Genomic DNA, 26,162 nt, shown 5'->3' on the forward strand with positions numbered 1-26,162 from the left:
AATGTGCTATAGGGTTTCCAGAGTCTCGTGGGAATTCAAATTTTTAATAAATTATTTCTCATTTGCAAATTAGGTTTAAAACAAGAGAAGTGAATAAGATACTTTAAGTTGACAAGCAGTGTGGAGAAGGAATTGAGCTGGAAAGAACAGAAAGTTCTTTATGGCCTTGAAATGAGGTCTGGACTGGACCACTTCAGTGTCTCTGCTTGCCTCTCTGTGCAGTAAGGCTAATACGACCATACTACATGATTAGATGATAGATGTGAGAGACATTAGGCTTTCACAAATGATCAAAATACAAAGCACATCTTTCTCACTATGATTACGCTCTGTCTTTCAGAGCAAAACAATTCTATATAGTAGTAGTATCTTGTATACTACTGAAATGAAATGAAATGAAATGAAATGAATGATAGTTTTATTTTAACCAATAGTCATATCTTAATCTTGACCATTATATTTTTCACTGAGCTACTCTCAGGGAACAAATGAGCCATAGAACTCATATTCTTAGCAAATGCTCCCAATGCAGTCTGGTTCCCATCAGAATGAGTTCAGGAAATGCCAAAAGCCAGGCAGGCCACTTAAGAAAGGAAGGAAAACAAATAGCTGAGATAATCTCCTAAGTAGACGATCAGCTCCTAAAGAGAAGAAGATTGGGGATACCTCATTTATGCTAGGTTGATATTCTAATACTATTAGGATATGTTCTTTCTAAGCAGTGAATTATGCAGCTACTATATCAAGAGCGTCTGGAGCAAGGTCATATTTTCTCATCAGGAGTCCTTGGTGTCCAGCACAGTGCCCAGAACATACCCTGCTCCTAGCTAAGGTTTCTTGAATGACCAGTTATAGCAACTCAAAAGTTTGTTACTTACCTATGCCTTTGATTTTCTCAACAAATCTTAACAGATGAAGAAAAAGTAGTTTCAGAGAGGTTTGTTTTTTGTTTTGGGTTTTTTTTTTTTTAGTTGAAATATAGTTGACATACAATATTATATTATTTTCAAGTCTTTCATTTCTGGCCTCTAGGCTTCTTAGCACCAAATCCACTAGTACCCCAGAAGTAGAGCTTCTTGCCTTTTCAGGGACCAGTGGGAATGACCTCTGTTTCCTCAAGGGGAATTCTGTGCTGATGCAGTTACTTTCCTACAAATACTAGGTTTCCAAGGAATCCAGATATACCTCATGAAGTTTAAAAAGGTGTCTCTCACAGTGATAAGCATTTTGTAGGTGTTGAATAATGAATATGGCAGGAAAGCCATGGGAAAAATTTTCATCTCTACCTGCAGTCCTTACCCTTCATAGTCTCCTATCAGTTTATTGACTAACTGTTGTAATAGCTTAATTAAAGTGCTCTTAAAAACACTGGCATTTGTCTAGCACCTTGTTCACAAAGTGCTTTCAAATACATATATATGTGTGTGTGTATATATATATATATATATTTTTTTTTTTTTTTTTAACACAGTAGTTCCTTACAACATTGTTCTTCTACCTCAGAAGACTGACTAGTCACCTTTTTAAATTTTGAGTTATCCAGAGATTTACTGAAACAGAAACAAGTTGGCCAGATACTCGCTTGGAAAAAAAGCAGTTTTAATGGTATTCAAAAATATATTTTAAAAGGTATTCTAGCACAAGTTTTCTTTGTACACTAGATATGCTGTAAACTTTTTTGTAAATATTTTAAGGATGTCGGTTCTTAAGAACTAAAAGTTATTCCAAATCTATCTTGTGCTCCTGAAAAACTACAGAAAAGCACTTGAAAGCTGTTTCTTTAAGATCTGGATTTCTTTTTTTATTCTTGCTGGTAATATATTGCTGCACCGAATTATGTGCAGTTTTTCACTCAGGATCATCATGATGCTGGGAAATTTCATTGATAACCTATCCATCTCTAGTTTCAACCATCTTAATCAGAAGTGTCCTTTTTGAGTGAGTGTCAATCAGAGGGAGTGAATCCAGATTGGTTTTCTTCAGGTTCAGGGAAGAAAAGTTTGGGAGAACAGAGCAATCGTGCTCTCCGTGCCTTCTAGCAGCTTCCTGTAAGATTGTCACCTTTTCCCCCCACCGCTTTAGTCCCCCAGCATCTGGCCCAGCTTCTGACACAAAAATAGATGCTCATTAAATAGTTGCCAAACTATTGGATAGATAGTTTGATGGAATAGATAATGAATAAGGGAATAGATAATGAAAAAGGGAATAAATATAGGTTTGTGCCATATAATGCTGTTAAAATAATAAAGCACAACGTAAAACAGTAATTTTGTTTGTATTTTTAGGTCTTGAACTTTCCAAGGATAGAGTTAAGAACACAGTAAACAATGAATGTCAGTAACACATTCTAAAATAAAAATTTCTAAAATTTAGCTTCTCCCCCTGATCATACAGTTTCAGATTTTGGAAAGCTGCTGTTTTGTAACAGCACAGGAATATGATATGATGTTACCTTTGCCTTTCTTAGGTGCCGCTTCCTTGCCCATTCTTGGCACCGGCTGAATTTCCTTCATGTATTGGGGCAGATGTGGATACTCTTTGCCATACTGCACGTGGGGCAGCTCCTTGCCCATGCTAAGGCCATCTTTGCCCAAAGGCATGTGAGGTACTTGCTGGCCCAGAGGCTGGTATTGTGGAATTTGCGGTGGGATCTGAGGAGGAATTTGTGGTGGCAGTGGCTTGATCCCATAGTAAGCACCAGCCTGAATGAGCCTGACGGAGCCCAGGGAAATGGTAAGCAGCACTCCCAGCAGCTGCAGAGGGCCGGGCGGCGCAGCCATCACCTGTGGGAGGAATGAATGCACCGACATGGTGAGAACTAGCAGGCTACATGACAGGTTTGGTTAGATAAAAGAAACAGTCTTTATCATCAGAACGTCACCCATGGAAGACAAATGAAAAGGAGGAAGACTGTTACCTCTCAGTAGGAAACAAGCAAAAAACAGAAAGGAGAAGGAACTGTCAAATGAAGGCAGTGGGTGGGATCATAAACCATGGGAAATACTGCTGTATTGTATCCCTAAATATCAATCCTGCCTTCTTCCATAGTGTTGGAACTCTTAATTTTTAGCTGGAACAGAGCAGCCCAGGATAAAGATATTTCAGCCAGGTGTGGCGATGTGACAAAGTTCTCTCCAATTGGATGTAGTTGTAATGGGTACAACCTCTGAGAAGAATCTTGAGAGGGGCCCTGTTTTTCCTCTTCCTGCTGGCTGAAATGTGGAAATGTTGCCTGGAAACAGACCAGATGCCTTGGACCAGCAAGTGACCTCTGTGTACTGAGCATGGTGGAGCCAACAAGGTAGAAGAAACCTCAGCCTTGGTTGAATACTAAGGCCCCTAGTAATCCTTACATTTGAAATTTGTTTATGTAAGAAAGAGCTAAAGGTTTATCATCTCCTTTAATCACTTATTTTGAATGTCACACATTTGCACTAAATTGAATCCTAATAGATAAAGAGTACATTGTTCCAAAGGAGGCAAACTTGGTGGCCAGCCAGGCTTTTGTTAGTATGTGCCAAAATTCTATTCTAAGTGGAGATAGAAATTGATAGGTTTTATGCAGGAGTTGAGACTTTGCATCTGCCCTTTGGGTACTTTGGTATGGTCTCAGATAAATGTAAGAGTTAAAGAATGAGCAAACAAAACTGCAGAAGCCTTCTGAATTGGTAAGGAGGTACTTCATGTGACAGCCCCCAAATATTTTAAAACTCAGTATCATAATTATGTACATACAGGAATTACATTTCATTCTTCTACTTGAATACTCTAGGGTCATTGATTTAGAATTTGCCTAATTGGACCTGGAGTCCACTGAAGTTGGTCTTAATACTGTTAGAAAAGAAAGGAGTTTACAAGGCAAACTAGTATAAATAACATAACGATGTTTAACTACTCAGTAGAATAATTTGTACAAGCCCTTTAATAACATCCTTTGCAGTTTAACAGTTAATAAGAGAAATATTAATGGGGCTTATTTTTTTGTAAAAAACAACCTGGATCAGACCTCTGGAAATGCCCAGGGCTGAAAACCTGGAAGCCCAGGGAGCTGCAGTGCTCACAAAGGCCCACTAGAGGGTGAGTGTGGTACACATTGAAATCTCCCTGGTACTGTCACTACCTAACAAGGGCTTCCCACACCTTCTTAAAGGTCTTGATGAAAATCTGAATCCTCAGTGAAGGGTCATCATCATGCTGGAGAAAGAAGTGGCAAGGTTCTTGCAATTTTTAAGGTAAGGATATTCTGGAGAACTTTGAATAAGCTATCTCTAAATAATTTTAATTTCCATTCTGTGAGTTTGTTTTCTTTGCTTCTGCCTTACTTGATTCTGGATCATAGTTTTCCACCCCTTAGAAAATATGTGTTGACTTTGCGACATCCTATTCAAGAGTAATGCCAAGAGTGTGAACAGGCTACAGGAGAACTGGTTAATAAAAAGCACCTAAGAAAATATTTAATGGAGTCTCTACCAAAAAATTCAGTGCTTTACAATTTTTCTAAATATACTAACTAGTCATTTTCCCCAAAAAACATCTGTCAGCAAAATGATTTATAAAGCTTTCTCCATTTCGTAAATCAGAACAGTCTCGAGAACTGGTTGATTCAATTGTACTCTAAATAATACATGTGCTGGTAATTGGGGGGAGGTAGAGGCAGTTATTTTCTGTCTTTCTAAGAATGATTAATTATCATAAACCTTTTGGAAAGAGCCCCCAAATTAGTAATGACTTATACTCAGTAATAGTTTTATTTTAGATGGGGACAAAAAAAATCTGCTGTAAGTACTCAGTGATAAATTTATTGACCACTTACCAAACACAATGCTAGACCCATCCAGGGATTACAAAGATAGATATAATTTGGTCAATGGGCCCTGCACCCACAGGGCTTATACATTTTTAGTAGGTGTGACAGATGTGTAAACTATTAATGAGTAGCACGGGATATCCAGAAAAAAGTAAATTTCCTACCTTCTTCTGTCCAGTAACTTAAGTCCGTTCCCTTTGAAGCAACAACTTTCCCCATTTTCCTCATGTTTCTGGAGGTGTTCTAGGAATATGTACATATACTACACACACCTTTAAAGCACAAATCACAGTATACTATACACCCCACTGTTCCTTACTTTGTTCATGCAGAAGACTAGAACTTGAGACATTATTTCTCAGTTTTGTATATCTGAACAGATCCTTTAACTTCTTCATTTGTGTTAATAAGACACATTGTTCTTTAAAGTCCCTACCATTCAATGTCTAAGGCAGTCACTAGAGAGCTAAAATTGTTAATCCATACCAGAAATACACGGTAATACCCGGTAATGTATAAGCTGGGACTTAATTCCATCTTTGGGAGTGATTGAATTTATTTAATAAACCCTAAGCTTGTGGTGATATCTTTAAGAATAAGCTAGGATGCTTGGCCCTTCACCCTTCCATCAATTCAGCAATTGTGTTGGATTATACTTAATAATCTTTAAACCAGGACAATCTAATGAAACATTGGAAAACTGGAAGAAAGAGAAATGCCTGGAAGAAGACCAGTTGAATACCAAAGGCCCAGTGGGATCCTACTTTACTACAATTATTTCCTCTTGTAGGCTTGGCCTTTCTCTCCTGAAAACCACCTCCTTAGGTCTGCCATCTGCCATTTCTCTGGCTCTTTATTTAAATAAACTTTGTTCAGTTTTAACTTGAATATTTATGTAGAGGCCCCGATTAGAATTTACCGCTTGACTTACCCTTACTAATTTCCCTCTTGTCCCTGAGGATATTTTTGGTGGTCAAAGTGGTGTGGTGGTTCTCCCCAAATCACTCAAAAGAACATCAGATTTGTGTAATGCTGTACAAACACCTGGCGGGAGGAAGGAGACTTGGAATTTCAGCTGGGAAAAATGGTAATAATGGGTTTTCTTGCCCCTTTTTCTGAGGATGCAGGACACAATGTGGTGAGTTCTAGTCGGTGTTTTCTTAGATTTCTATTTGATAATGTGTGTATGCATGCTTGACTATACACGAACATAAACATGTATAATGTGTGTGGACAGTGGATCTTTACCAGTCAGGCCAACTTAGTGATGGATCTCATGTCATTATGGGAGAAGCCTTTAGAAGAAGCCAAAGACCTGGATTTTGGTTGTACCTCTGCCATTCATCATGTGGCTTTGGGCAAGTCCCTTATCTTCACTAAGCCTCAGTTTCCTTCCCTATAAAACAGCAACTATAAAAAAGAAATTACAATCTCGGCCTCTCCCACAGAGCTGTTCAAGGACATGAATGATAATATGAATTATTTTTTGTAAGCTGAAAAGCACCGTTCAAATTTAAGTTATTATTAATGGAGTGTGACCAAAAAGACAAATCAAAACCAACTGAAATGTCAAAGACTTTCAAAGAAGGATACTAGCCAAAATAAATGTGAGGTTAACTGCAGTAATGATAAACCTAACATGAATAAAATAATGACCATTAAAATGTACTTGTTAAAAATGGCAAAAAAGAACAGCTGAACTAGGGCAGTTACTCATTCTGGTGTCAGAATCGCCAATGCTAATCATTCTGAACAGCCCTAAATGGTTCCCTATATTTGGGAAGGGCTGCAGTGAGTTTCAGTTTCCTCATGTGACCCGTAATGTATATAGCAGAATAATGTGATATATTATTATTTTAGACGCTCCTCAGCATTTTATTTGTACATTTATCCCCATGAGATGTTGGCTTGCTGTCCAAAAGAATGTTTAAGTATTTAAACCTTCAGTTCTTGCCTTAAATCCAACTTTCCCTTTCACATGGCGCTAACACAGTGCGCATGTCTGCCTGCTACCGTGTGTGTGTGTGTGTGTGTGTGTGTGTGGTGTAGAGAAGCCTCTCTCATCTGCTGCTTGACAGTCCCTCACACAGGATTTGTAGTTTCTCAAGGCCTCAGATTTTTTTTTTAAAGATTTTTTTGTTTATTCACAAGAGATACGGAGAGGCAAAGACATAGGCAGAGGGAGAAGCAGGCTTCATGCAGGGAGCCCGATGCAGGACTTGATCCCAGAACCCTGGGGTTACAACCTGAGCCAAAGGCAGATGCTCAACCACTGAGCCATCCAGATGCTCCATCAAGCCCTCAGATTTATCATCTTTGAAGCAAGGGGAAGTTAGAATCCTACTCCTGTAGTATTCACCAGAATTGTCTTCTTGGCTTTCCTATCCATGCCTCTCAAAGAATGTTCTCTACTGTTTACATTTCTCAGAGCAATTCATTCCTTAGCTATAGATATGTGAGGAGTGCCTACTAATTGTTACAAACTGTTATGGGTACTGGAGAGAGAAGTGAATTAGAGAGATGAGGTCCATGATCTTATTGAACTCACATTCCAGTGTGGGGAGATGGGCAATAATAAACAAGTTAAAGATAAATTTTATAGTTTTAGATTTGAGTGCTGTGAAAAAGAAAACGAGTGAAGGGCTGGAGAATGACTTGAAGTAAAGACACTATTTTGGAAAGGGTGATGGCGGGAGATATCCCTGAGGAAGAAAATTTTGGATAGAGATGTGAAAGTTGAAAGCCTTGTTTGTCTCTCATGATACAATACTAAAACAAACAAACAAACAAAAAATCCAGAAAGTCCGATATATCACAATGATAGTTATAGGTGACTTTCCCTAATGTAAACCATTGTTTCAAAGCTTTATGCTTCATCTATGTCTGTCCTCATTTTGACCTCTTTATTATATCTTTTTTTTCCTGGAGTTTTCTTTTTTTCTTTTAAATCTTTCTCTAGATTTCAACCCTACTATGTAAGTTTGCTAGGTCTACCATGACCAATTATCTTAGACTGGATGGTTTAAACAATGGAAGTTTAATTTCCCCCCAACTGTGGAGACTAGAAGTCAGAAGTCAAGATATTGGCATAGTGGGTTTCTTCTGAGATCCATCTCCTTGGCTTGTAGATGGCCATCTTCTTCCTATGTCTTCACATGATCTTTCCTCTGTGTATTTGTGTCCTTTATAAGGACACTAGTCATGTTAGATTAGAGCCTACCCTACTGAACTCATTTTGACTTTCCTCTTTAAAAAACCCCTCTTTAAATACAGCCACATTTGAAAGTGCTAGGGGTTAGGATTTCAAAATATGAATTTGGGTGGAAACACAACTCAGCCAATACCTACCGTTCCTGTAGACCAGGCCAATTGCTCCCTCTTTTGCAAAGTCCTCCCTACCTTTTAAACCATTATTATCTTCCTTGTCCAATTGAAATTTAACACAAAGTTAAATGCAGCTCATCAACCTTATGTTTTTTCCTTTTCTTTCTTTTTTTTTTTTTTTTTTGGTTCATTAAACCTCAATATGATTGTTAAGTTTCCTGAGGACAAGGAAAATATGTGATATTAGTTTGATTTTCTCAGCATCTATTGAAAGAGCTTTATAGTCAAAACTCTTAAGGTTGGTAGGGGCTTTAGAAAATATCTACTTTAGCCTCATTCTGCATTTAGAATCCTGTCTACAAGAGTTGCTAACAGAAAGCCCTCATATTTCCTACTTAGATATAATGATAGAAACATTCATAAAGCAACCTATTACCATGTCATACAACTTTCCTTTAAGATTTATTTATTTTAGAGAGAGAAAGAGCACAAGTCGGGGAGGAGCAGAGAGAAAGAATCTGAAATAGGTTCTCTGCTGAGCACGGAACCCGACCTGGGGCTCCATCTCACGACCCTGAGATCATGACCTGAGCCAAAGCCAAGAGTTGGTCACTTAGTTGACTGAGCCATCAGGTACCCCATGTCGTACAACTTTTGTTATTATTTTTACCTAAGCAGCTGGTAGGGAAGACCCACTTTTTTTGATTCATACATGGCAGTGCCCATATAGCTTGCTTTTAATGGGAAGTGAGAAGGGGAAATTAAGAATATATCCCAAAATTGGCTAAGGCAAAAGATGAATGGTTACATGACCTGTTACTTTTATGCCAATAAGCCTACCTTAGGATCATTTAAGGATATATAACATTGCATAATTGATTAGCATTCAAGATATTAACAACTCTGTTGATCAGGATATGGTTTTATTGCCCTTTACTATGTTAACTAGTTTTGTATCTGACATAGTGTTATCTCAGCATTCTTTTTTATCAGCTCATTATGATAAAAATGAACCCAAGTTCATAATATTTTATTTCAAACCAACTTTGTCATCATGTTAAATAAAACTTTGACATGTTCACTTGTGAATGAGAATTGTGTTAACATTTTGAAAGTTACTCTTTGATAGGGCATAAAAAAATAACCAAAAACCTAAATATAGGCAGTGTTGGATAATATGGAGAAAAAGCAGGAGAGGGTAGCTAAGGAGGTAGATGGGTATCATTTGTGCAGATGATATTCTTTGAAACCCGTTTTACTATAAAAATGGGAGTCTTCTGTGCTTGGATGAGCTGGCACCAGCATTTTAAAGGAAGGTAGAAGCAACTTTAAATAATAGAGGGTAGAGAAATTCTGAGGGATTTTGGAGGAGATTAAATGTGAGCAGAGTTGATTGCTGCATGGAAGAGAGTCCCAGAAAAGGAGATCTCCAGTGAAGGAACAGTCAAGAAAAGAAAAACTCATTTCAGAAAGGCTTTTTATATTTATTATAGGATATGTATTGTAAATCCCCTCCTTCATGTCCTCAGAGATGAAGAAACTCTAATCCTGCTGAAGAAAACCTAATTCTTTTGTGGGAATTGATTTGGGGGTTAAGTGGAAGAATGGTTCAATGCTGCTCCAGGGTGACAAGGGGTCAAATCAGTGACTGAATATGAGAAAACCAGAAAACCAGAACCAGAGCAGAGGATGGCTAGGGGAGGTGGGCCAATGAACATAAAAGTTATAATAATATTAGATACATTTTTGAGAACTTACTTTATGCCAGCACCATGAACATACTTCAAATATATTATATTAATAATCTTGTATCCACTTACTAAGTTTTTTAAAATGTTAAACTCAAATGATATCTCCCCCATCCTGTATTTATAAAATTGATTATTTTACTGAAATTCAAGACTGTTCAATTCTGAGTTAAAGCTTTTAAATTCTTATTTGATTACTTTTAGGAGCCATCATCTAATACATTATCTAACAAATCTTTCTACTTTGTTTTACAAGTATAGATCTAATTATACTGTCACTTTTCTCCATCTTGTCCTTCAAATACTAGGGCTGCCTTTTTAATTGAAAGAGTTTCTCTGTTATATAGAATGTGATCCTGGACTGGTTCCCTTCCTTTTTGCTTCTTGGACTAGGGACACAAGCTTGAAGGCATTCATGAAGCCAGAAAGCCACTAGCAACATGAAGATGCTAAGATGAAGCCTAAAGAAATATGTTGAAATATTAGATGTTGGTCAGTCACTCCAATGACATTGGACAAGATCATCCCATAAGCACTCATTAGTTTTAATCAATCTGCCCACTTACATCTATCAGGACTGATGTAAATATAAGGCGGCTTAATTTACAGGCTTCAGTGATGAATCCTCTATAACCAAGAGCAGCAAACAGTCTCACCTACGAGCTATGGGTAGAGCATGATGTCACAGGGCCTACAGAAATTTGAGATGTAAATCAGGTTATATCCCCAGCTCTAGAAATGGGCCACCCACATAAACCTTCCGAAATAATCCCCACATTCCACAAATTCTCCAGAAGAGGAGATTTCACAACATTCCCCAGTAACCAACTGCAGGATTTCATAGACCTACATTTCTTAATATCTAATCTGGATCTTGCTGAACTTTAAACTCATTTCCTCTTTTCCATTCTCAAAGGAGGTGGGAAACATCTGGAGAATATTTTCCTTAAAATAATAGTCCACATACTCGAAGTCTGCAATTAACTCCTTTTGTCTCTCTAAATGGAATCATATCAGCTGCCAAATAGTTTATAAAATACTTGAGAGGACTCCTAAAAGAGAAAGTTCTAAAGTGGAATCCTTTTTTTGCTTGGTTCTGCTAGTCTCCCTATAACATGAACATATCATTGTTCTCAGAGCATAGAGCACCTAAATTCTAGTTCTGACCTAAAAAAGTTATCTATCCTGCTAAGGCATTGGTTTCCTCATTTGCAAAATGGGAACATTGGCTACATGACTTCAAGGTCCCCTCTAGTTCTAAAATTCTGTGGTAGCTGTGAACATGAATAACATATCCACACTTCATAGATAAATGATTTCATGAAAGTACATGCTCAAGCCTTTTGGATATCATAAAGTTAATTAATCTCACACTTCCAGTTGTTTTTCAATATTTATCTCTCCCTTCTTACAGTTGGAGATGGAACAGGAAGATTTGAATGGTGCCCCCTCCCTGTAAGTATTCTCTGATGAAATGAACTGCACCTGTCCAGAAACAAAAAGAAGGACCTTTTTAATAAAAAGCAAAGTTTAGGAATCAAAATCTGATTTATAATTTTTCTACCATATTTAAAGACTGAATAAAAATTAAAAATTGCTTAGAGAAATCTTCTAAAAGTAGCTACACATGATTTAAAACAACAACAACAACAACAACAACTTCTTCCAAAGTGTAAGCTTAAAGATTCCCTCGAGTCACTTAGCGAACATTGATGTATACCTCCTGTCAGAGAAATTGCAAATGAATACAGAGCTCGCATCTTGGGAAGGAGAGGAAGGTGATGAGTAGTATGACGTTCATTTTGCAAGAAAAATCGAAGATCTGAAACTTAAGGACAGTTCTATAATAAAGTAGCCTGTGATGAGAGCATCCCAAAAATAAGGTTCTCCCCATTCTGTGGGCCTGGTGATATGCAGCAAGGTCAGTTCCTTCCTGGTGATCCTGAGAAGAACTGGAGAGCACTCTGTAGAGCATCATTCTTCATTCTCTGTACCACTACAGTTTGTGTAAATTATACAATGTGAAGTGAAACTGTTCTTAAGCTGTTGCAAGGGAGAATGGGAAAGGTTCCTCTAATGTAATCCATCGAACAGGACATTGTAAAATTGCTTATTTAGAGCAAACAGTTATAATCTATTATGTAAAATATAAATTTCATGGAATGTTTGTTCACTGGAACACACTTTTTTTTTTCCTGCTGCAAACATTTTGATCTCACCCTGAACTCTTGTCCAGGCCAATGGCATTATGGGTGAATTTCAACCAACAGAACTCAGCAATATCCTGTCACATGGATAGTTACAACTTAGCAGTTGTGTGTGTGTTTTAAAAATTTTATTTGTTTGAGAGACAGAGTGTGAGAGCGAGAAAGAGAGTGAGAGCATAAGCAGGGAGGATGGGTAGAGAGAGAAGCAGACTCCCCACTGAGCAGGGAACCCTGATACAGCTCAATTCCAGGATCTTGGGATCATGACCTGAGCCTAAGGCATATGCTTAATGGATTAAGCCACCCAGGTGTCCAAGTTGTGTTTGAAGTACTCCTTTGTAAGTAACACATGAATAAAGTGATAAAATTATACTCATTCCCAAAATATCTGAGGTCACAGAGAATAGAAAGTCTAAACCAAGTTAGGCAAAAAGACAAGAGCATATAACATGTTCCCTGAATGGCCTTCATCTAGGTGCTAAAGTTTAAGAAGCTGGGGTTCCAGGGCAACTCCAGATATGGGAGGGAGGGACAGGGAGGAGTAGATGGCTTGCTTATGGATTCCAATTTTCTGAGGAAGGCTGTCATTAGAAACTCTTGCCTTTTCTCCTTTTCTATAATTCTGTATGCCTTCTAGATACTTCATTATTGCTCAGCATCTTAAGAAACATTGAGAAATTAGGTGAAATTCCAATGAGTTAGTGGTTGTTCTTACAATTAAAAGTCCTGGTGTAAATCTTGAAAATTGAGAAAGTTGAAATATAAAAAACATTGTGCTCAGTTCCCAGCCAGCATGGGCACTTCCTGGAAGCAAGAGAGAGAGCCCTAGATGTTTCTGCCAATTCTTTCCTAGGATGGTTGCAAGGAAGGATTGAAAAGTATGGGAAGATCTTTTTTTTTTTTCTGTCCCATTGTTATTGGCACTTAGTACTCTCTATCAGTATATCCAGAAGATTAAGTTAGCAAGCCAACTTTCTGTGTTAGCATTTTCTTTTTATTAGCAGGCTATTGTGTAGTAGATTATTCATTTTGGTATTTTTATAGGAAACTGTGAAACAAACAAAATTCCTTGAACCAAGGAACGAATCCTAAAGCCTGTATTCTCATCTGCCATAATACTAAAATATTTATTAATTAAGTTACTATGTGGTGAGTATGTGTCTTTAGGGGTTTAAAGGCAAGAGGTACAGGGCATGAGGCAGCCAATTGTTGACCTTTCTTTTTCATTTTTGAGTTGATTATTTTTTGGGTTCAAGTGTTGAAGTTTTATTTAGCTATAATTGCTCTGAGCCACATAACCTTGAATGACTTAATATTAAAAGTCAAACCCTAGAATTTCTGTCTCACATAGGCAAAACATTAAACCAATTCAACAGCACTTGGAAATAAAAATAATTAATCAATTTTCTTCCAAAATTGCCCCCTAACACCCCACCCCACCCCGCCCCCAGAGCTAATCTCTAGTCAAAACAGTAACTCTACTAGAGTTGTGATCTTTAGCCCTGGAAATTTCCAAATTTTAAAAGAACTAAAAAAAAAAAAAAAAAAAACGCAATTTCTTGGTCAGTAAAAATGTGAATTTGTTCTTTCTCTGTTACACCATTCAAAAGTAGCATAAATCATTCCACAAGACTGTTCCCAAAAGTAAATTTAAATTAAAAAATGTTTAGTTCTCAAGCTGGGGCTAAGCCTAAAACACCAAGTTGTGATAAATTGTCAGCCACAGAGAGGACTGCCTCTGAAATCCACCACTTTTCTACCACAGCTCCATCTAGGTAATTAGCCCATGTGGTAATATCCTGCCCTTTGAACACGAGCAGAGCACTGAAAGCGACCAAACCACAGCTATCCTGGTATTGAAAGTTCCATTTTTCTAAGGGTGGAATTTATTTTGAAAAAGAGAGAGATGGATGTGCTGTCTGGGAGGAAAAATCATAAGGTTTTCACAGTTAATTCACTAAACATTTTTCAGAGCAAATGGCAGTGGAGGGAGGAAAGGACAAAGAATTATGTAATCGATGCCTTTTCTTGGGGATACATCTGTTCAGAGGCTGGGAGTGAGCAAGAAACTTTTCTTTTCATGACCAAAATTCACTACAAGGCACAAGAATTCACAGAAACATGGAATGTCACTGATAAACATGCTTTACCAATGTTGTTTCTTAAGGCCTACAGGGTGAAGAGGAACTGAATTGGAGATGAGAGATGGGGTATAGTCATTTCTCAGATATGACACCCTTGTGAGCTTTTCAGGGCCTCCTTTTCCTGACCTATTAAATGAGGAAAATGAATCAGAAGGAGATGGAAACCCAAGTACCTGGAGAAGCAAGGATAGGGGAATGAAGGAGTTGACTGGCCAGAGTGTGTGATGAACTAGGGAGTCCTGCTGCATCCAGCTTCGAACCACTCATTCATACATCTAGTTTGGGCAGGTCTTCTCATTTTTCAAGAGAAACCACAAATCAGGAAACTTTTTTGTTAAAAAATTTTGGCTCAGTTCTTTTTTTTTCTTAAACACTAACTGACAGAAAAAAAAAAAATTACTCCGGTCAGAATCCAGCCTTTGGGCTGCTGGGTACACTTTATACCAGGTGGTCTCTAACATCTCTCTAGTTCTAAAAGGCTATATGGGGGCCTCCCATGCTTTTATTTGCTTCAGTTTCTAAGTCCTGGCATTGTTTCTCTACTCAACATTGGTTTAATTTAATTACTAAATTCAACAATCTTATATTGAAATTGTAGATGCTACCACAGTAGTGGCTAGAAATATATAAAATAAGTGTAGGTAAAACAAGGGCCTACTGAAGAAGTTTCCAGTCAACTGTTGAAAGTTAGATCTTGATCTACTATGAGTGTCTCACTAAAGACAAAACAGACCTTAGCCCAGATGGGATGGATGGGTGGGTAGTGTTTATCAGACACAGGATCCTTGAGGGAAACTGTTTAGACCTAAAGGTTGAAGAATAAATAGAAATTGTCCAGTAGAGGAAGGAGAGCAATGAGTGAAGGGCTTTTTGTGTCCTTCCTCAAAATTATCTAAAAGCAGACATTGGCAACTAAAACAGTAAAAGCTCAGTTGTCTGCAGTGGGTAGGGGGGTAATGCTTAATAGTAGCAACTGTGAGCTAACTGCCTGAATTAAATCCTGATTCTATCACCTACAAGCTTTGTTATCTTAGGCAAGTTACTCGACCTCTCTGCGCTTCCATTTCCTCACAATAAATTGGGAGTGTTGATAACATTACCCATTGCCTGAGACTGAGGAGGAGATGAAGGGAATTGCATGTAAAATGCTTAGAGCAGTGCCTAGATATATAAGTACTTTATGTGTGTTAGCTGTTACTTGAAGGAGACAAGCAGGAGTAGAAGTAGTAGTAGCAGAGGGGATCACGAGCACATATTCCACGATACTTTGCTTTACTGCTGTCCTGTTTTTGAAGAATTTGAGGGTGATGATTTTTGTCCTCACTCTGCTCTAGGACTATTATGAAAATTCGTTGAGAGTCTGAAGACATTTAGGTAAAAAGAGTTCCTCATAAGTGGATAACAAGTACTGTGTCTGTGTCTCCAACTCTCAGTGCAGCCTACATCCTACCCTCTCATCTCATGTGAGCCCTAGTTCAAATGCTGGATGTCTTCCCGCTGCCCTTCCCTCCGTGAACTCACCACTGGGCAGCCTGTTTCTGTACTGACTGCAAAGGGCTTTGGCTTTGAAATTCAGAGAGCCTAAGACAGTTTTTGCAGGTGATAGATAGCAGTAGGTTGACCTTGTGGGAGTAGCTGCAGAGCTAAGCTACCTTTTATTGCTGAAGGAAGAAAAATTTGCAAGTGTAATGGTTATAGACCTTTAGGTCAGAAAAATAATCAGCCTACAATCATTTTCTTCGAAGATTTTCCATGCTATTTTTGGAGACTCAAATAATAACAATATTGCTATAGTAAACACTCACTTAGTGTTTACCATGTTCTAGGACTTGTGTCTGAAAGATTCATGTACCCCACCCTAGACCCGGTAAGCCACAGACTCTAGCTTAATTCAAAACTATATTGAATTTTGTATCCAAAAAAACACAGATTCAGTTTAACCCTAGACCTAGACCTGGTAAGCCACAGACTCTAGCTTAATTCAAAACTATATTGAATTTTGTATCCAAAAAAACACAGATTCAGTTTAACAACACACACTGCTTTTGTAGTTAGTGCAAAGGTAACCTCAACCCAAAATACCACATAAATCCCAAACCGTGTTTAGCCATAGCACTTAAATTAAATAGAAGACATTAATTTCCAAAATAAAGAAGCAAACCCATAATGTATTTTATTATGATGAATTTTGGTCATAAGTTCTGGGAACTGGTTATGAGGAGGGAAGCTCCATATGAGAGCTCTCTCAAGGGTCTGGAGGACTCCAATCAGACTTTTATCTCAGAATTCTTTCTGCACACAGTTCATAACTGTATACAAAGTAGGCTTTATAAATGCTTGTTGCATGAATATATGAATGGTAGCATATTACTATCCTGTCCCCTCCCATCTTTTTAAAAGATTTATTTATTTGAGAAAGAGAAAGAAGAGGAGAGCATGCACACAAATGGGAGGGAGGGCAAAGGGAGAGGGAGAGAGACAATCTCAAGCAGACTAAATAATGGTTGAGCATGAAGCCTGAGGCACGGCTTGATCTTACAACCTTAAGATCATGACCTGAGCTGAAACCAAGAGCCAGATGCTCAACTGACTGAGCCACTCAGGTGCCCCTGCCCACCCCTCTTTTCTACTAAAGTAAGATCTTGGGTAGTGAGAAGACTGAGCAAAGAACCTCACAATCTGCAGACATGGGATCAACGTTTCGCTTCTCTCTGCCTACTATTTTCATTCATATTCTCCTGATTTCGTCCTGGCATCCACTGCCCCTCACAAGAATGGAATATCCTACTTAATAGCCATTCTTCCTTAGAAATTAATGAAGAATACTCTTTTTGATTTAAAAAAAAAAACTTGTAAAGAACAAGTAAGGGTTGGTTGAAGGTAAAATAACCTTGAGATGGGTGATCAGTTTCACTCATTGCAGGATGTCAGTCTCTCTGTGGCTACTCTGTAGGTCTTAGATTTGGCTTGAGCTGAATGACTGCATGGTGGAAGTATTTTTCTGAGTCTCCGGTCTTAACATCATTTAGGACTTTAGGATTTAGACTGGAAGTATAAATCTCTGAAGTGAATCTCTGAGAACCCATTTCCTTGTCTGTAAAACTGAATATTGGACTAAATGACAATTGATATTACTATTCAGTCTAAAGACTCACTTTCCTGGGCCCTATCCAATCTAGTCCTTTCTCACTCTTCAAATCCTACCGGAGACTGGAAAGAGGCAGACAATAAATAGGTTGTGAAGTCAAGTATGACATGAAACTGGGTGGGTGGTGATAGGAGGAGGAGAGATGGGCATTTTACCATTTCATGTTCACATGAACCCTTCAGCACTTTACGAAGTTCGATGGTTCTTTCCCTGGTGACTGCCTGTTTTGTGAGCCGCATCCTTGCCATGAATTTCTGTCTCCTTGCTGTGGAAGCCAGCCAAGGACACATTATTGACCACCTGCTCACTTTCTTACACAAGACGACTCCCCAGACTTATTTTCTTTGCTTTCTCCTCCTGCTGGTTTATGGCTTTCCCTTATGTAGCAATAAAACTCTTGGAGAGTCCTCTTAGGGATGAATTAATGCCACTTAAGTATATTTCCGTTAGCTGCCCTTTGATGGTTCTGTTTAAAAATAAAGGGGGAGTTGGGGCAGCTTGGTTCTTATTGAAATTTTCCTTCCCTTTGCTTTAAAGTTACCATTCCTCAGAAACTCTTAGTTACACTCCAAGAGAATTTTGCTAACAATAAAAAAATGTCTGGGAAATATTATCAGAAGAAAAACTTACCATCTTTCAGTATTTTTTTTATCCCATTGGAAAGGTATTTACATTATAAAGAGCCCAGCCCAACACAGCCCATGTGAGCTTTCTTAATATTCTTTTAAATCTTTAAATTTATAAATAATAAATAGAAAATGTGTCTGAATTCCAGAAGAGCAGAACATGATCTTGTTCTCCACCCTAATAGCAAACAGATTAAGGATCGGGTGTCATGATCCCATTTCAACTTTGTGTAGTCTGCAATTTATTTTTAATTTCCCCACATTTTATATTTTATTAATTCATCTGAATCTTATATTTAATCTGTGTCTGCTCTGAGCAGAACATCCTATGAGGTTCAGTTTCCTCTTCTCACAGTCCTAGCCCCAAGAGTTGGAAAAGACGAGTATCTGTCCTGAGCTTGACACTTGCCTTTATGTGGCCTTGGATCAGCCACTCAGCTTGTCTGGGTTTCAGGCTTCTCAGTTCTAAGTGTAATAAAATCTGGACACTGAGGGAAAAAAAAAAGTAATCCCAAGAGAGAGGGGTTTCAGCTACTGTCATTGAAATTACTACTAGAATAAGCTATTTTCACTTACCCTCTCTTTGGTTTGCTTAAAAAGTGAATCTACCCCAATAACATGCAATGAGGATTGGGGTAGTGTCACCATGACCCATTCTACTGATTCCACCAAGCTCATTACCACACACCACTTCAGTTTTCTTGTTCAACCCGTTCACAAACGTTTTTTGAACCCCCATGCTAGCAACTATGGAGGATTCAAGCATGACTAAGATGTCACTTCTGCCTCCATGGCAATCCAAGGCAAAGACAAATGTGTACAAAAGTGACAAACTGGTCCTGCTTCCTTTATCTGGCATTGTTTCCCTCTTTTGTCTCATATCTATTCCCTTTTCCTGTCCTTTCCCAACTCTACCCATAGTTCCTTTGCTCTTTTCCAGGTTTTTGAGTCTCACCTGAAGTTTATAACCTCTTCAGCCTATTTTGAACCTGAACCCAAATAAAAACTAATGTCTTCAACGGCCACAGTGGGGTACATGGATCAAATCATTGTCTTCCTTCCTCTCTGGGTTCAAGGGAAGATTTCTTATAAGCAAAGAAGAAATGCCAATGTGGTATCATTAGGTTCATGTTAAAAAGCACCCATCCTTATCTAGAACCAAAAATACCTCTTCCATAGTTCTGCTAAGTGCTTGAAATTTCTGTTAAAGTTTCAGAATCTGGGAAATTTAATACATTCCTCCGAAGATTTTTTTTTTGAACAAATGACTGATTGATAAAGGGGAACAGGGCCCAAGGATTTAGGACTCAGGGAATTTAGGAGAATGGAGCCTGGGGTGGTCTATGGGGGTCTGTGTGGGTTGACCTGGTGGGGAAAGGGTAGAGAGTAACATAGAGGAGCAAAGTGACAGATAGGAAAGTCAGAGGCATGAGATGGAGACAGGAAGCCTCGCCTTGTCATAAGTCTAGCAGCTCCTGGAGAGAATGGCTGGTCATGAGGGCATGATTAATTTGTGTCTACCACATTACTGCAGGGAGGCAAGAGTTTATGCATTCAAGAGGGATCCCCTGCAGGTTGGACTCTCAGAAAAGGAGTTGACCTCCAGAAAAGCTCTGTGGAAACTGGCTACAGCCTAGCTCTAAATTCCTGCTTAAAATGACAATCCTAATCATTTGCACCTTCCAGATATAGAAGGGCTGGCACTCTCTTTAGCCATGACTGATGAGAGACCTGGAGAGGGCTGGAGCCAGTTTTGCCATACGATAGTGGGATAGTGGTATTTTATTGTAGCCTCTGATCATGCCAGGGGGAAGGGCTGGTGCTTGCTTCCCTAATCATACAGTTTAAATGCCTGAGGGCCAAAGGGCAAATTCCTTCTCCTGGAGTCTGACTTCCAGACCTGTAGGATATTTGTGCATGATGCTAGTCTGGAATGTGCTAAGGACAACAGGGAACCCTCATGCCTGCTACCGCTTCTCTGTCTGTAAACTTTCCCTGATAAATACTGCTTGGCCATTTGCCTTTGTTTGCACAACTGCCTCCAGGTCTGACCTCAGTGCTCTACTTGGTGATTGGAGTTCTCAGATATAAAGAGTGCAGAGAAATGCTCTCCCCCACGAATTGATCAATTCATTGATCCATTCATTCAACATTGTTCAGCACTTAGCAATGTGCCAGGTGCTGTAGACACAACAGCAAGTGGAGAATGAAGTCCCTGTCTGGACTGACTCCAGACTAGAGGGGTTGACTAGCTGAGGAATTGACTACTCAGTCTCCTTTCCTGCATCAGTTTCCATCTCTGTGAAATTAGTCACAGGGAAACATTCAACTCCTGTTCATGTGCGTTGGGCTGACCGACTTACTTGTATCATAATTGCCAGCAATTTTACAATCTCAGCCTGGCTTCCCTCCATCTTCCAGCATGTGATTAGGCTTTTTCTGCGCTCTAGTCCTTGATGTGTATCCAGAAAAAACAAACTTATTTTAATATCAGTTTCAACAAGACTTGCAAAGAATGCAAATGGAAGACATTGGATAGCAAACATAAATAACTTTTGAATTATCTCTACAAGCATCTGGTCTTATACAGAAGCACATTTAAAAAAAACGAGTTATCCATAAGAAGCCTGAGGCAAGCAAAGCACTAAACCTATATGTTATTTAGCATATAATGATATTCTGGATTTTTTAGAGGAATCATACTAGATTCCTACTGCTAAACTCTTACTTCCACTATGCAAATCAAATGGTAACAGAATTTGTGGAAAAAAAAGTCCTCTTTAGATATGTCTACCATCTCCCATCACTTATTTATCTTTCGGGTTATCATTTCCTTCTCCATCTACCTGTAAGATGCAAAGGTTGACTGTTTGCTTGGTTCTGAGCTGCTACTGCATATGGAAGTGGGTATTTCCAGCATCTGTTAAAGGATCTTTTGGATTAAACACATCAAATATAGTTATGTGTTACAATTTATGTGAGGCTTTTCCTTCAAAGAGCTCAAGTTTCTACAAAGTAACTTTTAAAGAAAAGATCCTCAAGGAAAGATCCTTTGTGAATAGTAATTACAATAGCCTGGATTTTCATTTATTTTGTGTCCTGTCAGATTCATGAAATATGTACGTGTAGAGAACAATGAGAGCAGAAGCATCATGTAAAGTGCAGCCTGAATCTTATTATAGGAGGGTTTGACTCACTCTTGGCCACCACTGCCCTCAACATCTGGGGTAGCTTGCTCACTGAGACATGGAAACCAGGTATTATCCTTTGCCTCTAACACTGGCACTATCAGAAGTTAATTGAATTCTTATTAGTAATTCATTGAACACATATTCCATGAGGGCTTTCAATGTCTTAAGTACTGTTTGGCCCTATTAATATTAACAATATCAAGAGTAACAAACTTTGAATAAGTGTATACAAGTACCGGACACTGTGAGGTGCTTTACATAGATGATGTTATTTAATACAATCGGGACAACTCTGGGAGGCAAATGCTATTATATTCATTTTATAGACAGGAAAATGAGGACGCAAAGAGTTTAAATAACTTGCTTAAGGCCATTACACAGCTAGTTGGTAGCATAGCAAGATTCAAATCTGATGGCCTGTCTCCAGTGGCTTTATTCTTTTGGACTACTCTGGATTAAAGCCACTAGAAGAATCTGCGCCATCAATGCCTAAGGAAGGCCGTCCAACTAAGTTAAAAAGTATTCTAAGATCACTGTTATGTTTGGGTTGTTTGTTTCCATCACTACAAACACTGCCAGGAAGGCTGGAAACACTGCTCTCCACAAAGAGAAAATGCCTAGGAGACATTTATTCACTGTCTAGCTCCCTTGCTACGACTGCAGATTCGGTCAGAAGAGGGACCTGGCCTATCTTGTCCACTGTGGTGTCTCCACAGGTGCTGACACAATTTTTAATGCCGACTAAAAATTTGGAGAATGAATGATTGAGTAGCTGACACAACGGACAGTAATCCATGTTCTCTGAGTACAGTGCTGTCTTGTGAGTGTGTGTGTGTCCATGTGCTCACCTCTAGAGGGAAGCCCTTCTTTTCCATTCTCTTTTTTGTTGTCACCTCAGCTATCAGGTAGCACATGGTGGTTCATTAACCACTTTTATTTCTGCAGTCCTGAGAGCTTGGCACAACATCTGGCACATAGTCATTGGTGCATACATGTTGTTGAGTGAGTGGGGAAGTCTGTAGGCATGCTGATGAATCTCTTCAAAGAAACAGGTTATGAAAAAAAAAAGAGAAACAGGTTATGCCCTGTTGGCATATAATCCAACACAATGCCAGCATGAACACTGGTCTCTAGCAAAGCTGTAGTTTCACCAGCCTTCCAAAGTCTCTGCTGACTCATTTTCCTTTTCCAGCAAGTGCCTGAATGGAAGGCAGGCTGCCAACAAGGCAGAGAACAGAATGTGTGCCCATACCAACAACAAGAAGCTTTGTCAGTCTGGTTTCTCCTGTAAAATGATGGTAATCTGTGGGAAGGGTTAGCCTCATAGTTCTAGTGCTCCGGAAAGTGCTGGGAGGATAGCATAAGGACTGACATTGATCAAATGCCTGCAATGTACTAGATAGTATGTTAGGTGCTAGACGTACAGCCTCTTATTTGTTATCATACTACTGTAGAAAGTTATTGCCTTTTCTTAAGTGGATAAGAAACCAAAGACTCAGAAGATTGATTTGCTTGCCTAAGTTTATATGGTTGATTTTGGCCCAAATAGGATTTCAACTTCCAACTCCAAATGCTGTGCTCCTTAAGCCATAAACACCATTTAAAAAACTCATGGAAGTCATGATCCCATGAGAAGTTATGGGTAGGAATGTAGGGCTGGAAAGATGGGAAATTTCTGAAGATGCGACCCCTCAAGGGTAAGACCTGGATGGAGGATGAGGCTTTGGGCAATGAGAAAAGTAAGAGCCGTGGTCTGGGGACTGCACCAAGCTGGGTCTATACTACCATTTTTATCAGGTATTCAGAAGGTGGTTTACTGGGAAGCCTGATAGGTAGGCTGACTGGCTAATGGTGTGGAGCACAGCCTAGCAGGGCAGTTACTGTATGGAATCTAAACACTGCCTCTGCCACTCACAGTCTGTGTGACCTTGTGCAAGTTATTTATCTCTCTGCATATCATACCTGGCTGTATATTGAAAAATCTCAGCTAGTGATCCATAAAGGTCAGCCCTTGGTGAGCAACACCCATTCCACCTGAAGGTCTCCCTCTGCCACCAGTAAATTATAAGTAGTGAGTCTTATGTGGTCATTTAGAAACTGGTAGAATCAGACCAAGTGTTTTGGTGCTTGATTGTAAGGACAATTACACACATTAAAAAAAAAGAGAGAGAGAAGAGGAGTCTCTTTTGGAGCTTAGCATTTCTAGAGTTTGGTTTTGTGGGGTCCCCATATCCAGGACTGTAAATCTTTTCGTCTAAAAGGAATTTCCAGTATGCTCTTACAACTCAACTATTTATCATAATGTCACCAATAACTTTTTTAGTTTGAAAAAACTAAACTTTTCAACTATTTGTAATAGCGTATCTCATTTGAATGAGATTCATTATGTGCCAGTCTCAACCAAACTTTGGTTATGTGCTGATGGGTTTCACTGCATTTTACAGTTTGTGACAATCTCCTTACATCACATTCAAAAGGAGAATGTGACAATAATCTTTTCACAGGTCCCAGAATTTAAATCATTCTTGTAGTGTTGGTTTCTCATGCTCACTAATTCTTATGATTATCACCAGTTTTCTTTACTTCTCATTATCTTTGCTTTTATTTATCTTTATCTTTACTTTTCATTCCTTTATTTTGGGACATTTTTGTGTTTTAAAAGCTCATGCACATACATACTGTACATTAGGATTTAGAGGCCCAGTGGCAGAATGTGTTATGTGTCAATCTGCTTTTTGATAATCCACTGAAATGGTGATGATGGGCTGCTACATAGTTGGGTTGGAACAAAACGTTCATCCTAATGAAATGTGACTTTGTGAAAGGAACGTTCCTAATTCTCTCCAGGACTAAGCCAGGTCATCACGGGTAAATGGGAGGTATTTGAGCTTGCTTGCTCACTTGCTTGCTTCCTTGCTTCCTTGCTTGCTTCCTTCCTTCCTGTCTTCCTTTAAAAAAAAAAAAACATATTGGGTCTACCAGCTGTTTACCAAGAGAATTGTTAAAAATCTTGTCAGCTCAGAGTTATTGCTGTTCCTGAAGAAAAGATAAATGTATGTATTTTTAAATCTGGACATATGAAGGTTTAAAAAATATTGTTGTAGAGTTCTCCTGGCTACTTTTCCTTAGCTCTTTTCCAAGTTTTGGGATGGAGAAACTTGAATATGTCTCTGTGCCAAAGCTAAACATTAAATGAAAACCTTGTGTCTGAGCAACTCCAGTATTAATAAACTGTGGTAAAATAGGTAAGATCCCAAATCATCAGAGAAAAACATCTCTAAGGGAAATGGGGTCATATCATACAGAGTGTCACATTCTGAGCTATGGGATAAAATCTACAGGAAAAAATGGATCATGGATTGTTTTAGGCTTGGAGGACACACCATCTCTTTAAGGGCTTCGTGGTACTACGCTTACTGTTAAGCTAGTGCACACACACAAATATTTGGAAGAGCCAAAGCAGTTAATGCTTTGCACAAATGTGCAATGCAGTGCTGTAAGGATTTTTTTTCTCCACTACAGGACATCATCTCTAACCATCGGTAGCACTGGCTTCCAAAAGTCCAATCCAATTATTATGGTATTAATATTAATAGCACCACATTTTCCCTTGAGATGTATTATCTTTCTCAAGAAAAACACTAGAGGAAAATGAAATATTGTTGAAGGATTACACAATGAACCAGGAATATATAAAGTTCAGTTCTCATTTCTAGGTAAATTTTTGTGATCCTTTGCTTAGCCAGTCTTAAATGCACACATGGATTGAGCTCTTTGAGTTTCAGTTCTTCCTTCCCAAGTGTGTTGCAGTGATTGGGGAAAAGATGCTAACAAGTAGCCTGCAAAATAGAGACAACCTGTGGGTTGTGAGGTCAGGGTCCCCTGGATTTGGATCCTGGCTCTACCATTTATCAGGTGTGTAACATTTGGAACCTCCATCTCCTAACCTAGAAAATGGGAGTGATCATTTTTATTGTGATTTGTGATTGTTGTTGTGACTTATATGTCTGATAGCTACCTGGAAACTAGCAGAAACTCAATAAAGGGTGGCTATTGTAATAAACATTTTGTAGCTCTACATTCTTGCTATTACTGTAGTTCCAGGAACCAGTAAGACATTAATGTATCTTTTATCAACCAGTTCTGGTACCTTAGGCTAATCCATAAACAAAACCATCTTTAAAACAAATAATTTTATCTGGGTTTGCTGAACTAGCATCTGATATATAAATGCTTGCTTTGAATGATGTTTAGAATACTCTGCTGAAAGAAAAATTTAACCTTCATGCTTTTGAGTAGGCATCAAAAGGGAAATCTGTTGTGTTGGAGAAGAGAAGGTTATTAAGGATCCAAGTAGAAATAAAATGAAATGTTGATAATTTAGGAAAAACTATAATAGAGCAATAAGAGTATATGGAGAAATATACAAAAGAAATAGGAGGAAGCTATGAAATGTTAACATTCTTAGACTGGAATCCAAGCACATAGACATGACCAAAGGATATAAAGGACCAGCTGAACATTACTGTGGTTGCCTTGCCAGCAAGAACCCCCTGACTTATGCTAATGATATTATAATGAGAAAAACCACATGAAGTGGTTACAGTGAAGCAAACAATAACTAGGTATAGTACAATAAGTGCCCCAAGCTTCACCTTAATGAATGGCCTTGGAAGGAGTTTGGGAAAGGTTTGTATAGCAGACGTTAAGGTCATAAGGAAAGGAATTTAGGTTCAAAAAAGGATTTAAAGTGGTGTGTATGCTTTGGAACATCTTGGATATTGCTGTTCTACTGGAATTCCATCTGGCTTCACTGTGGAGAATGTAAACAAAAAAGTACATGCTTGTGGATTCCCATTGTATTACCTGTCCCCCTAGATACCCTTTGCTGAATGGATGGGACGTTGGTCTGGTGATGGTGGAGTTTATCCCTTTGTTGTTTATTGATGAGTTGGAGCAATTGTAGC

General features: G+C 38.6%; 1 protein-coding gene across 3 annotated transcripts in view; it reads right to left on the minus strand.

Annotated features, from left to right (window-relative positions):
• COL8A1 (collagen type VIII alpha 1 chain) overlaps window positions 1–26,162 on the minus strand; it is a 140,264-nt gene that overhangs the window by 5,844 nt on the left and 108,258 nt on the right. For 2 of the 3 annotated variants that reach the window (XM_055316326.1, XM_055316325.1), the window contains 3 exons: window positions 11,252–11,364; window positions 10,446–10,570; window positions 2,453–2,783 (listed from right to left, as the gene is read on the minus strand). In XM_055316326.1, the coding sequence (XP_055172301.1) occupies window positions 2,453–2,780 (328 nt within the window). In that variant the 5' untranslated portion in view covers window positions 2,781–2,783; window positions 10,446–10,570; window positions 11,252–11,364. The remainder of the gene's footprint in view (window positions 1–2,452; window positions 2,784–10,445; window positions 10,571–11,251; window positions 11,365–26,162) is intronic. The other variant, XM_055316324.1, reaches the window with a different exon arrangement.

The sequence above is a fragment of the Nyctereutes procyonoides genome, unplaced genomic scaffold, assembly GCF_905146905.1.
Source record: "Nyctereutes procyonoides isolate TBG_1078 unplaced genomic scaffold, NYPRO_anot_genome, whole genome shotgun sequence".
Classification (NCBI taxonomy): domain Eukaryota; kingdom Metazoa; phylum Chordata; class Mammalia; order Carnivora; family Canidae; genus Nyctereutes; species Nyctereutes procyonoides.